The sequence below is a fragment of the Amblyomma maculatum genome, chromosome 9 (assembly GCF_055883805.1).
Source record: "Amblyomma maculatum isolate TAMU_Amacu chromosome 9, ASM5588380v1, whole genome shotgun sequence".
Lineage (NCBI taxonomy): Eukaryota > Metazoa > Arthropoda > Arachnida > Ixodida > Ixodidae > Amblyomma > Amblyomma maculatum.
The window spans coordinates 9,052,736-9,068,352 of record NC_139352.1 but is presented as its reverse complement, the minus strand read 5'-3'; the positions used below and the strand labels follow the sequence as shown (position 1 = coordinate 9,068,352).

At 45.4% G+C, this 15,617-nt stretch overlaps 1 protein-coding gene across 1 annotated transcript; it reads left to right on the top strand.

The window, feature by feature from the left end:
- The first annotated feature begins 337 nt into the window (after positions 1-337).
- On the top strand, positions 338-15,382 carry LOC146178214 (rutC family protein C23G10.2-like). Its single transcript, XM_084579720.1, has 7 exons — positions 338-491; positions 951-1,053; positions 2,688-2,742; positions 3,206-3,242; positions 9,388-9,419; positions 14,540-14,595; positions 15,264-15,382. The coding sequence occupies exons 1-7, from the start codon at positions 430-432 to the stop codon at positions 15,309-15,311; spliced, it is 393 nt and encodes a 130-aa protein (XP_084435846.1). The 5' UTR covers positions 338-429; the 3' UTR covers positions 15,312-15,382.
- The last annotated feature ends 235 nt before the right edge of the window (positions 15,383-15,617 follow it).

Here is a 15,617-nt window from a genome sequence, read left to right as displayed (position 1 = left end):
CAGTATATCTTAGGATGCAGCCAACACGGCAGCATTTCGCTTCAAACTTCCATTATAATGCAAGTTTTTTTTTTTCTTACCGTGTATATTTTAATTTACATTCATTTTTGTGGTAAGGTACACGGCGACCATTCGCCTTAATCTGCAAGCATGCTTTGCAAGAACGGCTTGATAAGCGCGTCGTGTTCTTGGCAGCGCTAGCGAGCTACACATGTGGATGCCTTTGCATGCTCCTTCGTTCCCATATCAGTGGCGCTTGCAGGCTTTCCGCAGTGCGTTTTATGATGTGCCAATCTAGCGTACAACTCCTGAGCAATTGACGCTATCTCAGACTGCGTCCTCTGCGCCTCCTGGTGTGCGCTTGGCCTGTAGCCGCGACCAGTCGACGAGATAGCAGCACTGGGAAGCAACCGAAGAGAAGCTGTAGCCATGCCGCTTACCAAAACCGTCATCAATACGCCTGATGCCCCGAAGGCCATAGGCCCGTACAGGTAAGCGCGAAATGTCACTTGACCAATTTGTTTACGGACTTGTGCATCCATTCGGTTGCTCAGGAACGTAGCGTTTTTTAAGTATCTCAAATCGAGCCGAAAGGGACTTCGCCCTTATCTCGCGTGGCCTGGGTCGGGACGAATTTTTTACTTCAACTACGAAAGTACAAAAGGGCGTGTGGGTTCCTTTCCTACCCATCGGGTGGTGTTCAGATGCATTTTCATTCAGTTGTTTGTCGCTACGTTGTCATGGTTTTCTTGTATGCAAATGGCCTAACCTATCACAAATTTTTTCTTTTAGTTTGCTCTACTTTTGATTACTTCACCATTATTCGTCGTAGGAGTACACAGTTTTAGGCGATCATCGCTGCAAATGTTGCCAAATATTGAGTAAATCTGTCATGGTCGTATCAACGCGGTGGTACTCTGGCATGTGGTATAGAGTTTATTCGTTGACAGCCACGCAGTTCGTGTGGGCAACACTGTCTACGTCTCAGGCCAAGTTGGATCCCATCCAGGAACGAACAAATTTGACGCTGGCATCGTCGCCCAAACACGACAGGTAATTACGTCAATGTAACGGCTTTAAGGTCTATTCACACTTGCGACTCGCGAAGGACGCGCGACCAGCAGTCGCAAGCGACCAGAGAGCAACCGATGTTCACACTTGCGAATGCGACTTGTGGGTTGCTTTCCACATCGTGTCTACCTTGACTGTTCACCACATAGAGTAAAGCTAACTTACCTTCGCGTCAGCTGAGCCGCTGATTGGTTTAACGGTTTGCGACCAGCAGTCACGCGACTGGAAATCGAGCATTGCCCGAACGGCCCGCGGCAGTCGCTTTTCGACCGATGCGACCATTTGCGACTGTCGCTTTTCGACCAAAACGGTCGCGCGACCGCTGCGAGTCGCAAGTGTGAACGGGCCTTTAAAGGTAACTGACAAAACTTCTGTACCCGCGTACGCCCATTTCACATATCTGGGTTTTGCTTCTTAATTAACAGGTTTTACCAGTTTTTCCGTCGTATTGACCCGCTTTTGATTCTAGTAATGTGACACACCTCTGACGCGTTCTAGTGCATGCAGTATATTGCATGACAAGGCTGGATCGCACTCAGACGCATTTTGAATTTTTTATTCCGCTAGTCACACAAAGCTTCTTACACCCCCTTTAGTGTAGCAATTAAGCCGTCAGCGCGTCTTATTGCGTCGAAAGCGTTTTCTATTGTATTGTCAGGGATTATATTTCTTTAGCTGTAATTTGCCGACCTGATTGCTTGATTACCGGCCCAAACGCATGGACTACAAGAGTCTGAGTATCGGAACTGTTTAGTGGACATACGCTCTATTCATACGAGCGGCAGAGGAGCTATGTAGCTATACTGTACAGTAAGAGTGAGCCAATGATTAAAGTCACATCCAGGCCAAAGGCAAGGAGGCAGTTTCTTTTTTGGCTGCCATCAATTGAAGCATTATAGAAAGCGCCTATGGATGAATGTAAACTGCAAGACGCATGTAATGTTTCTGCCAGAGGAATGACCGGGAATTGATCGGTTCTTATCATTGAGGGAGGGTTGTGTGGATACAATGCCACCTAATACGGGTTGTAGTGCAGGTGATAATGATGAGAAATAATCAAAATAGCTAAAACTTGCTGACATATTAATAACATGCTGGACCCAGCAGTACGAGCTCGTATACAGGGACACATACACATATATAGCACGTTAAGAGTGATCCTTAACCGAGGAGTGATTTTCGTACGAACAAAATACTGCACTCACAAAGGGCGAAAATTAACCAACGAAACGTGTTTAAAGGGCATAATAGTTGAGATAAACTCTGATAAGTATGTAGTCTACAAGTTACTTTTTCTCTGCAGCGCAAAACTATTTCACGTTTAAAGTTTTGTTGAATGCTGAAACTTATTATTCAGATAATTTTTTCTGAGTCCTCAACCAACACCTTTAAAGTAGGAGTGCCCTGTCAAATAGTACACCCATAACAACATTGAAGGATAAATAAAAATAAGTGGGTACCTTAATTGAGTAAATTTGTTGCCTTTTTTTTTTTTGAATAAATACTCTAGTAGCCTAAACAACAATTTTTTTCCTTAGTATCTCCATTTTGCAGCCTTTGTAAATATGTGCGTATATGTTGTTTTTTTTTTTCTTTTATTGTTTGACAAAGAACAGACCCTCATCAACCTTGGGAACATACTTCAAGCTACTGGAATGAGCCTTGACAATGGTAATTTTCATGCAGACATCTCAACATTTTTTTTCTTGCATCAGGAATGAAAGGGCGAGCTAATGATATCAGAATATGGCTAGAACTAATTAAGAGGCAGATATTTCATTGCCATGTAGACACAATATATATATATATATATATTGTTTAGAAGTAACGAAAGTTCGCAATAAACATTAAAAATTGTTATTACCATTAAGCATGCATCTTAAGTGACATGCTTGTGAATACTACAGAAGTCCCATGGGTCGCATAGGTTGCCACAAAATATTTTTGCAACACCCTCACTCAAGCTGTGAAGGCTATGAATTCTTCTGCTTCTCATTTTCACGTTGTGATGCCGGATCTGGAGGAAAGTTTTATCTTTTGGTTAATCTGCTATCAAGGCCAAATCAAATGAAATAGCGTAAGAAGTATAATCGATCTTTGCTGCTTGTCAATCGTCACATACACGTATGCGCAGTTGTAAAGTGCACGATCTACTTGGCCTCTATGGATGATGTTACGACCAAGCATCCGCAATTGCGCGCTCTATTGTTCGCCTGTGGGCATGGATAAGTTTTGTGAATATGTGGTGATGGTCCAATGGCTCTAAGTGAGCCTGTTTCCAGGAATCCTGTTTTGTAAGCATGTTTTGCTTTGTGGACAACCTGCAAATGCCAAATTGACCCTGTCAAGAGAACGTCTGGAAAAACACAAAGAAACGTCCCCCTGCGGGAAATAGCAGGAAGTGCTTTCTTTCTTTTGTTCACCCTTCCAGTCGAAAAGTGCTATCCTCCAGTGATGAATGCCTCCTATCCAAAGGAGACGACAGAGTGACATGTCCGCTGACGTGCAGGACAAGAAAGGAGCATGACTCATACGGCCATTAAGTGATTTCCCGGGAATGCAGGAAAGATTTGCAATTGTCGAAAAGGGACAATGTTGGGAGCCCTATGCGGCGCCACGTGCACTCGGGTTTCTGAGAAGTAAAACCCCTTGTCAGAACCAGCCTGTGGTTTCTTTGCTGAAGAATAGAAATGTACCTCCTCTCCTCGCCGTTCCCAAGCTTTTCCCGCCAACAAGTGATCCCGCCCAACGAATGAATGCCGGACCAGTCAGTGCTTCAGACCATCAGTGCAGTGATGTGTTCGATTGGATGCCGATACCTGAGGGGCGTGCCCTGGATTTGGTTGGTCAGCATCTTCAGAGAGGGGCTGGACATAGGGGGTTTTTAAGGACGCTGCAGAGCACGAAATGTCGCTCTGAGCCCTGGGTAAACGGCTCATCCAGTCGCTTCTCGCTATGAACTCTTAACGCTTGCCATTTTGCTGATGTACCCTTCTTTTTCGTGTAAATATTGTAAATAAGTTTTCTCAAAGTGCCATTAAACCTGCTTGTACATATTTTACCAACTTCGAAGATTCAGTCCTTCTTCAACCCCGAGTCTCTGCACGCTACCAAGTGAAGGCCGGGTCGACGTAGCCCCAGCGTCACGACAACTGGTGGCAGCGGTGGGATACGAACCCACGCCCCCGAAGAGACTGGTGATCAGCGGTGGGATCTGAATCTGCAAGCACGACAACTGGTGACCAGCGTTGGGATCTGAATCTACAAGCCACAACATCTGGTGATTCGAGGTGGATCAGAATCTGCAAGCCACAACATCTGGTGATCGGAGGTGGCATCTCAAGCAACAAGCAGGCGCAACAATCGGCCAACAAGACAGCAGCTCGGAACATCGATCGCATGTGTGGGTGAGTGCTTGGCTTTTCTTCTGATGTGGACCAGGTTCTAGAACAGGGTTAGATTTTAGAACTGGTAAAAAGTGTTGAAACGCCTTTAGGTTTGGTAGTTTGCACTGTTGTTTTGGAAGTAGCCGACACTCGGAGCGATCATGGACCTACAAAAGCTGCAGAAACCGGACCTGTTGCTATTGTGTGAGGAATTGGGAATTGATACAAGTGGTTTGGCACGAAAACCCTTGATTATAAAGGCAATCACTGATCTGGGAACCGATGATGAGGAGCTCAGTGAAGCATGGAACCTCGTCGGTCAAAAAAAGGAACAGCTCAGACAGCAGAAAGAGTGGGAAAAAGAGGAAAAGAAGCGTGAAAGAGAAGCAAAAAAGCTGGACCAAGAAATTGAGCTCCGGAAATTAGAACTAGAGTTGAGCAAGAGGTCGGGCGATTGTCCCCAGCTAGCGGTACCTCTTCTCAACAAGGAGGCAGATTTCAAGATGTCAAAGTACATGCAGCCATATGTGATATCAGGGGATATCGGTCTGTATCTGGCTAACTTTGAGCGAACCTGCGAAAAACTGTCCTTCCAGCGAGACACTTGGTCTCAGAGATTATTGACGGTTCTGCCCTGCGAGGCAGCGGAGGTTGTCGCGCGGCTAAGCAAGGAGGACGCGGACAACTACGAGAAGGTCAAAGCTTGCCTTCTGAGAAAGTATAGGCTTAGCGCCGAGGCGTTCAGACAACGTTTTCGGAAAGCTACTAAGTCCAGGGACGAGAGTTACCCTGAATTCCTGTACAATTTAAGAGTAAATTTGGGCGAGTGGCTAAAGAGCACTGATTCCTACAGTGATAGGGACGCTGTAGTCGAGCGAATTCTTTTGGAGCAGTTTTATAACTGCCTCCCAGAAAAAGAAAGAAATTGGTTACAGGACCGAGGCGACATTAAGTCGGCAACTGAAGCTGCCGAAGTCATTGAGGAGTACGCTTCGCGCCGACAATTCAGCAACCCAGCAGTGGATAGGCTCCGCAATCCCAAGTTGAGTGTAAATAACCGTCAGAAAAGGCACTTTGCTAGATTTGCAAACGAAGAAAGGAAGGCTTCTTCAGGCAAACGCCCTAGAAAGGACGGCAGTGAGAAAAGTGGGGAAGTGACCAACGCGCAGAACACAAAGAACAAGCTTGGGGCTAGGAAGCCGCTCACATGCTTTAGGTGTAATGAGCAGGGTCACATTGCCGTCAACTGCCGGAAAGAAAGGTTTGTTTTCTCGTATGTCAGTGACTGCGATGAAAATATGCAGCTTTTGGAACCTTACATGCATGACCTAGTAGTCAACGGGAAGCCTTGCAAGGTACTGCGCGATTCGGCCGCAACGATGGATGTTGTCCATCCGGCGTATGTGTCGCCTTCCGACTATACAGGACAGTGTGCATGGATCCGACAGGTAGTTGAGGAACAGAGTGTGTGCTTGCCGATCGCGAACGTGGTCATCGAGGGCCCTTTCGGCGAATTAACAACCGAGGCTGCCGTTTCAGGAAAGCTTCCTAAGTGCTATCCGTATTTGTTCTCCAACAAATCGGACATGCTGCTGCGAAAGAGGGGCATCCTTTTCGGAGACAGAGTTGTGCAAGCCTTAACACGTTCAAAGGCGCGAGAACTAGCTACACTGCTCATTCCAGAAAAATCCACAGCGGAGGAAACGGCAGTTAAAACAGTGGTAAATGCGGAAGATAGCCGGTCAGAAAACTTTGAGAGCGAGGCATCTCAGATAAGTCAACTAGAAAGTGAGCTTGATAAGACACGGAATGAGGACGTTCTAGAGAGTAACCTCTTGCCGCCGGTGTCTAGTAATCTCACGAGACTTTTAATTGGAACCCGAGAGGACTTAGCTATGGAGCAAGCCAATGATCTCAGGAATAAGCTCGAAGTACAGTGGGAAGGACCTGATGAAGTCGTTGCAAAGCTTTCTAACACTAACTACGAAGTGAAATTCCCCGGTAGGCGTAAAGCAGTGCGCATTTATCATTGCAATCTTATGAAGCCTTATGTGCAGAGGGAAGCCGTGGTAAATCTAACGTTAAACCTTCCCGAGGAGATGGGGGACAACTTGATTTGCCTCAGCGGAAAAGGAAGCAACGCTCAGGAGCTTCTCAAAAAGACGGAGCAGAGAGGAGAACTAAAGAAATCCCAGCTGTCCGATCTGGGCGAGATAATAACAGAGTTTGAGGCCTGCTTCGTGGACAGGCCAGGCAGAACTGATTTGACTGAGCACGATATTGAGCTGACTTCAGACGTGCCAGTGCGATCAAGGTGCTACCGATTTTCTCCAAGGCAAAGAGAAATTCTGGATAGGGAAGTAACTCGCATGCTGGAATTGGGAGTAATAAAACCCTCGGAAAGCGATTATGCTTCGCCTATGATCTTAGTAGAAGCTCCAGGTAAAGACCCTAGGCCTGTGGTAGACTACCGAAAGCTAAATTCTCTCACCAGGGATCAAGTGTATCCTATTCCGAATATTGAGGAGAGAGTAGAACAGGTCAGTAGAGCGGCATATGTGACTACGCTGGACCTTACTCGAGGATATTGGCAAGTACCGCTCACTGAACGCGCCAGCAGATACGCGGCTTTCGTCACTCCGACGGGCAGCTACCAGCCAACAATGATGAGTTTCGGGCTCAAAAATGCTCCATTTTGTTTTTCACGACTCATGGATAGGGTTTTAAAGGGGTGTGAAACATTCGCGGTGCCTTATTTAGACGACATTGCGGTTTTTTCCGACTCATGGGCGGACCATATGGTACATCTAAGAGCTGTACTGAGCCTTTTGCGTCAAGCTGGACTAACCGTAAAGGCCGAGAAATGTTGCCTGGCAAGGGCGACCGTGGACTACTTGGGTCACAATGTAGGTCAAGGTTTCAGGAAACCCAGCGAGATTAAGATTTCTGCGGTAGCAGACTACCCGCGGCCGAGCACGAAGACGGAAATTCGAGCATTCCTAGGTCTGACTGGATACTACAATCACTACATCCCTAACTATTCAGCTTTGGCCAGCCCTCTGACCGACGCTCTCCGCAAGACAGAACCGACAAATGTAGTCTGGGACGAACAAAAGGAAGCCTCCTTCGTAAACCTGAAGGCTGTGCTGATTAACCGTCCGGTATTGCGAGCTCCAGACTATGGCCGAGAATTCACGGTCCAGTGTGATGCCAGTGATCGAGGGTTAGGTGCTGTTCTCTGCCAGAGAGATGACGACGGTAATGAGCACCCCGTGCTCTACTTGAGCAGAAAACTGAGTTCTAGAGAGAGGGCTTATTGCGCGTCAGAGAAAGAATGCGCTTGCATTGTATGGGCCATTCAAAAATTGCAGTGCTATCTTGGAGGGGCCAAATTCACCGTAGAGACGGACCATTGTCCCCTGGCTTGGCTGCAAACTGCGACATCGAAGAACAGTCGCCTTCTTAGGTGGAGCTTGATTTTACAGCAGTACAATTTTGAAATAAGATACAAAAAGGGGAGGTTAAATGGGAATGCGGACGCGCTTAGCCGCTCTTTCTAAGCGGTCCGAGATGTTCCTCACCATGTATCCAAATTGATAATCAGGTTTTTTTTTTTTTTTTTTTCGTGCGCTTGTATATGTGTGGCTATGTAAAGCAGCACGTTTGGTTTTCTAGGAATACGTGGGTCCTGAACGTCTTGAGAGTGGGCTTTTCTCGAACAACAATGGCAGTTTTCTTTTGACCTGGTCTCTTCAGACGGGAGCCGAGTGCTTGCTTCGACATGTGGTTGAGTTTCAGACAGCTCGAGCAATTTGGCCTACAACAATCAAGACAACGCGACAAGCAACAGCGAGCTTCAAGCGTTCACGTGCAGACCATTAAGTCGTCTCTTCATGCAGCAGCTGGGACTGCTGCCCTCCGAGACTCTTCTGGCGGGGGAGGAGGCTGTTACGACCAAGCATCCGCAATTGCGCGCTCTATTGTTCGCCTGTGGGCATGGATAAGTTTTGTGAATATGTGGTGATGGTCCAATGGCTCTAAGTGAGCCTGTTTCCAGGAATCCTGTTTTGTAAGCATGTTTTGCTTTGTGGACAACCTGCAAATGCCAAATTGACCCTGTCAAGAGAACGTCTGGAAAAACACAAAGAAACGTCCCCCTGCGGGAAATAGCAGGAAGTGCTTTCTTTCTTTTGTTCACCCTTCCAGTCGAAAAGTGCTATCCTCCAGTGATGAATGCCTCCTATCCAAAGGAGACGACAGAGTGACATGTCCGCTGACGTGCAGGACAAGAAAGGAGCATGACTCATACGGCCATTAAGTGATTTCCCGGGAATGCAGGAAAGATTTGCAATTGTCGAAAAGGGACAATGTTGGGAGCCCTATGCGGCGCCACGTGCACTCGGGTTTCTGAGAAGTAAAACCCCTTGTCAGAACCAGCCTGTGGTTTCTTTGCTGAAGAATAGAAATGTACCTCCTCTCCTCGCCGTTCCCAAGCTTTTCCCGCCAACAAGTGATCCCGCCCAACGAATGAATGCCGGACCAGTCAGTGCTTCAGACCATCAGTGCAGTGATGTGTTCGATTGGATGCCGATACCTGAGGGGCGTGCCCTGGATTTGGTTGGTCAGCATCTTCAGAGAGGGGCTGGACATAGGGGGTTTTTAAGGACGCTGCAGAGCACGAAATGTCGCTCTGAGCCCTGGGTAAACGGCTCATCCAGTCGCTTCTCGCTATGAACTCTTAACGCTTGCCATTTTGCTGATGTACCCTTCTTTTTCGTGTAAATATTGTAAATAAGTTTTCTCAAAGTGCCATTAAACCTGCTTGTACATATTTTACCAACTTCGAAGATTCAGTCCTTCTTCAACCCCGAGTCTCTGCACGCTACCAAGTGAAGGCCGGGTCGACGTAGCCCCAGCGTCACGACAATGACTACAAGGACATGAACAAGGTCTACGCAGAATGTGAGTATACGCATTGCAAGATCTAGGCTGCTAAATACAGCGCAGTCTATATTATAATGACCGCTGATTTACACACCTAAGAGTGGGGGATAGTGCATTCAGTACTTTTGGGGGCCGTTAAACAAGTCACCAGGCACTTGCTAACAACAGTGGATTATAATACTCAGCAATCCAGTTTTCTTTCTTTTCTTTTTGTCTCAGAGCAGCAATTTCATCACAGAAGGGTATATAGCTTATCGCAAAGCACGCATAGTGCTGTATGCTGATGCAACTATCAATAAGCGCTTGCTCCAGTGACGAAGCTAAGTATCTAAAACTGAAGTACAAGTTACTGCCCGCGTGATGTTTAGCGCAAACAAATATTAAGCGGGGAAAGAATGTTGTCACCGTAGAACACGCGCGAAAATGGTTCTCAGCTTAGTTTAACGGGCGCATACCGCGCTCATATAATAATGCGCAACGTTATGACATCTTGTAATTGGTTTGGTTTGGTAAAACTTCCCACAGTAGGGGTCCTGGAGGACACTCGGCTAGGCGCCAGGTGTAGAGGGCAGTTCCCACGTCGGCACAGAGAGCCCGAAGCTCTCCTTGTAATCCTTGTAATCTTGTAATCAGCCTTCTCTCATTCCATCACATCAGATATGTGTTACTCATTCGATGCGAAATACATCGAAGCAAGTTATGTGACCACGATTATTGTTTTGCTGGTTCTCGCTTCTCAGTGTAAAAGATAAAACGCATTAAAAAAAAACGAAGTGGCTAAAAATACGTCTGAGGCACCCGAACATTCGTTTCTCGGTAACAGCGTATGTTGATATAGGCACATGGATATTGTCAGCCATAGTTACGTCCAACGTATGTCCGCGTTCTGCTTGCTATACCATGCATGAAGTTCAGTCAGGAGGTGTTAAGAAATGTTCACCCATTCTAACGTATAGTTTCATTCCGAAAATGACGCAGATCATTATCTTCGCTCAGGGTTGTGTGCGGCGGGAGCCGCTGTCACGCGCACAGGTTGCATGAAAGCGACGCGGCATACACCAGCAGAGATATGTGCACGTATAACAGAGAAAGGCGGGCTAGTTGGTCTACACTGTCTTTCTTCCTGTCGCTTACCTCTTTTATTTGATCTCCCTCTTCCTATCCCTTTATTTCTGCCGCCCCAGTTCAGGTGCTTCTGATGATACTGGGACTCGCAAACATCTGTTTACCGTTTTGTTTATTTCAATAAAACCACTTACTACTACTAGTTGGTGATAAGTATTAGAATGCATATTACAACCGCGCGAAAGTACAACGGACGAGGAAAAAAAACAATAGGATGGAGTGCTGGTTTCTTCATTGTCCGTTGTCCTTTCGCACGGTTTTAATATGCATTCTAATATACACACGCACATTCACGCGCAGAGATCTCCTCCTAATAAAGTAATGTAATGCAATGCTCATAATGTAGTACTTTACATGCGACAAAGGATGTTTCTCATTAAATCATTCCTTTATATCTCACAACCATGGTAAAATACATGCCTAATAGGCGGCGAGCCTGGCGAAGACGTGCTGCACCGTAATAGATGAATACACAACCGGAAAGACAGAAGGCGAATGGTCCGCTTCCGTACGAACAGCGATGTGGGTATTTACGGGAGACTAGACAATTATATGCTTAGCCTGCAGCCTCGTTAAATTTCGCGTAGATGCAATTTAAACCCAGGTAGGTTCGAGGTTACCGTAAGCCACTCGAACGGCCCCTGCTTAGCCGTAGTCACGTATACGAGCGGAAGATTTTGGTACACGGAATAGAATCACGCGTCTCCGTGGAAATAAAATAGAGTAAATTTGCCGTTCAACGCTGCTGCCCAGCGACTTGTACCGAGCAGTGTGCAACCGAAATGCATTCTGTTTTGATAAATGTTTTTTTTGCTGCGCTTGAAGTATACGCGCATCGGACGCCAGTTGCCCATATCGGGCAGTGTGTAAACATGGGAAAAATAATGGCTAAAGCTAGCCACTGCGCGCGCCTCATGTTTGAGCCTCATGGATGTTACGATCAAAAAACACCGTTGTGTTCGTGGTGCCGAACCTGTGCGACTGCTTCGCGTGTTACGTTGAACTTCGAAAATTGACGTACCCAGAGAAAAAAATGTGCCGGGTTCGCCCGATGTAACTTTAGCCACAACATCAAGACACAGCGGTCGGATCCATCGGACGCACCGGTAAAAACGTGCACCGGGTCCGTCCAACGTAACTTTAGGCACATCCTTAAAAAAAGGAAGGGAGAAAGGTAAAACTTTAATGTCAGGAAGGAAAGAGCACCCTTCTACTACCAGCACTACGAAAGGGAGCGGGAAGAAGAGAAAGAGGGAGAGAGAAAACATGGTAGATGATGACGTCGTTACAGAATGAGTTTCACGATATTTTCCACTGAAGTTTTCTGCCCAGGGAGCAGGTAATATAGCGGAAGCTCAGAAGACTCGGAAACAACGTACGTGAAGGCATTCATTCCTAGCGGCCACGTTGTCCCTCAAGTCAGCAGTGTCAGTGTTCGGCGAAGTAGTTTCCAAGAAACTTCAAGAGTCTCCAACCAAAATTTTAATTTTAAAATACCAGGCGTTTGGAAGCCGACACGGCTGCTTAATCAGAGGTAACCTGGGGGCTGTTGCTAGCCGTCTTCGTAAGATCGGAAATTTTAAAATGAAAAGCTTTGTTTTCGGGATTACTTTAATGCAACCAGGCAGGCAGCTGTGTTGAAAATTATACTGAGAAATTCTGTTGAAATTGTGAACCAGCATAGGGTTTGACCTGTCATTTTCTAGGTGTCAGCTCACGTGAAAGAACCCCAGTTGGTCGGGATTTCTGGAGCCCTCAACTACAGCATCTCTCATAGCTTGAGTCGCTTTGGAGCGTCGTACTCATTTAACTAACCATTTGACCTTTTCTAGGAAGCGTACATGAGCGTCTCCTGGACTGAAGCGCTGCTGACAATGGAGACTAATACTACTGGGCGCGAATTTCAAACCAGTTTGGCCAGCCAGCCGACCAGCAATTGCGCAACTATATATTACACAATGCCCCGCTGATGGGGTAGGCAGCTTTCAAGCGTTGGAAATACATGACTACGCACAACATGTTATTTGGCGAGCTTAAGGCCAATAAAGGAAGACAACGCACAAGCGTCAATTCCAACACTTCAGGCGAGAAGAAATAGCAAATGCTCTGGCATATATAGTCACGCGATCGGATAATAGAAGATTTGTCAGATGTCACGAATAACACACTCGCAGGCGCGACTGCCATGAAGGAAGTTATGTTAAAACAGCGCTAGAAACATACAGATAGGAAGACAAACACACATTTTGAGTGCTGTTTTAACATAATGTCCAACCAACTCGCCCAACAATCCACTTTCCATGAAGGAAGGTTTCGCGCCATAAAACGATATTTCTAAGCGACCTTTAGAACCTGTGCTGCCACCTAAATAGTGTGGTCTAGGTTTCGCTGTTTCCTTCCTCTTCAGGAACTCTCTCAAAACGGCGCCATTGTGAGTGCATTTCGTTGTGGCGCTTAAAAAAAAAATAATAATCTAGTGGATTCATGTGTCTTTCAGAAGGTAATCAAACACTGTTATGCTCTCGCTGACACCCGTAACACTGAAGCTAGAACACATGAACACAAATTTGAGTGAAGCAGGGAGCACTATCTTTTCTTTGTGCGACACAAATTTTATAATTTTCTTTATAGCGCACATTTGCCAGCACACAGCCAAAACTTAGCATAATTCAGGGTAATGTTTTTACCTTTGCAGCTTGTTCCTTCTAAGAACTGTGGTCCGTGCGGTCTAATGGGGCTAATTTTATTTTGCAGTAAGATGTACACGCTCAATATTTTGACGATGAGAAAGCTTCATTCGATGAGCCAACCTTTTTAACTCATTTAATAGCGCCGGACCTCCCTCCCCCCCCCCCCCCTATTTTTCTTTAACAACTCTCTTTACGCCCTGAGGTAATGAACGTTATTAAGGATAACTGTAATTAGCACATCAACTTTGTAACATTACCACAGCGAGCAAGATTCTACTGTGAAGCTGAAGGCCGCCAACATCGAAGGTCTGCCAGTGTTTTAAAATTTCTTAATTACCAATGCGCTTCGATATATCGAATGTCGAAAATGCGCATGTGAACACTATAGTTGAGTTGCTTTCCAGGATTGAAAATTTATAAAATGGTGTCACTTGCGCTTCTCTTGTGTGAAATACAGATGCATTTTTTTTTTTTGTATCCGATGATGTATACAAGTTAACTTAATTTCGGCAACAACACTCCTCGCAGCGACACCATTTTATAAAGTTGCAGTTCGGTGAAACCAACTTAAAATTTCAAATACCTATTTTGGGGGGAAGAAATTACAAACCACTTGCATTGGGATTAGGAAAATTTAAAAACTTGTCTCGCCTTCGGTATTGGTGGCCTTCTGTTTCGCAATATAATCTTGCTGCCTGAAATCAACAATAAGATTTATTTGTTTGCTTTAGGTAGTTAAGGGTGTAATTATTATCCACATCAGGTGCATAACGTCCGTTTTGCTGTACAACCACGTGCACAGACAGCGAAACGTCTATATTGGTGTTTTTTTTTTAAATGCCATCTAATTTATTTGTACTATGTTTTGTAAAGTGTGCGTAACTCTATCCTAAACGTTAAAAACAAACAAACACTGACAGTTTACTCTGCGCTTGTTTAGAAGGGTTAAGCGCACAAAATTAGTTTTTCTGCGGGATAACCTTCGGATAAATGCTCGCCTGGGTACTCCGCTTGGAGTTTCATCTTCTTGCGATGTTTTTTAATTACGAACCGAGATTTATTCTTGCCTATAGAATCGCGCTTAGAGAATGAAAAACAAAACAAAACCCAATGAAGGTAGTGCAGGTTAAAATGAAATTCTCATGTGGTAGAACAGGCACATGACTAAATCACGGGCAACAAAGTATTCGGGTACCTTTGGAGACGACTCCTTGCAGACCGATCTGCAGACATGTTATGCAACTAATCCTGTTTGTACTACTAGAGAAATGTATTCTGCGTTCAACTTTGCTATTTATAACTGCAGCTCAAACACATTTGTAGTTTTTCAGAAGGACTTCCCGGCAAGGGCTGCATTCCAAGTAGCAAAGCTTCCGGAGGTACGCCTTCAGTTTTATGAATATTCTTTTATTTACTATACTATCATTGGAAACTTAAACGGGAAATGAAACAGTGTTTGCAAAGTAAAGGCGTGCTGCACCGAAGCACTTTGACAGAGGGAGAGAACAAGACACAACACAGGTAACTCGTGCAAAAGAAGTCTACAATCCACCTATGCGGCCCATGCACACGCCACCAGTGCTGGTCTTGTCCATTCCTCTCTTGCAGCGCTTAAAATCAGCGCGCTTGCACTTTAGGTTGCAGAATTCTCTAGCCATATTTGAGTTTATCGTGTCTTTTCAGTTTTACCGTGGTCAACTTATCATAGCACAGAGGACGGTCTACCATGTTTAGCAAATACCGGCAAACAGACCGTTATTGCACTGCCAAGTTTCAAGAAATAACATTTGTAAACACCTTCCTTAGTCATATCACTTTTCTTGAATATAGCGCCTACTTCTAAAGTCGGCACACTGCTTCCAGGGCAGGACCGCCGTTCAAATTTGTTTCTCGAGGTGTGATGTGCCGAGGATTGGCTATAGAGATTTTTATTTTATTGTAGCGGTCCTTTCTCGTCTAACAGTTCTAATGCAGGTGCCACGACAGCTAAATTCGGCGAGTAATGAAAGTAATGAAAACAAGCATTTTCCCTCTCCACTTTTATCAGAACTCCTTGGTTGAAATAGACGTCATCGCGGTGGACCACACAGCCTAAAGCAAGTTCCTTCCGGCACGTCCGCTGCATCAGCGTACGAATGGATTTGCAATAAAGTTTATAAAAGCTCTTCTCTGCCTCTGTTTCTAGCATTGCAGTTCAGTAATGTCGAAATTTGGGCTAGTTGGTAGCGATCCATCTAAAACAGCGCACATAAAACACGTACCCAGCTGATCTCTTCCGCTACTAATCAAATTTTCGTATTTGCGCCTAAAAAAAAATCGGGTCTTGTTTGTGTAAAACACTAAAACCTGTGCTAATTTTGATGTGACAGAAAAAGGGCTTGAAATAAGATAATCACCGGAA

Bases quoted from the DNA above. Each gene is read 5' to 3' on its own strand.
- LOC146178214 (XM_084579720.1), top strand. From the start codon at position 430: ATGCCGCTTACCAAAACCGTCATCAATACGCCTGATGCCCCGAAGGCC. The intron at 3,243-9,387 runs TGTTACGACCAA...TCACGACAATGA, and splicing joins TACTTGGCCTCTATGGATGA to CTACAAGGACATGAACAAGG. The intron at 9,420-14,539 runs GTGAGTATACGC...ACACATTTGTAG, and splicing joins GAACAAGGTCTACGCAGAAT to TTTTTCAGAAGGACTTCCCG.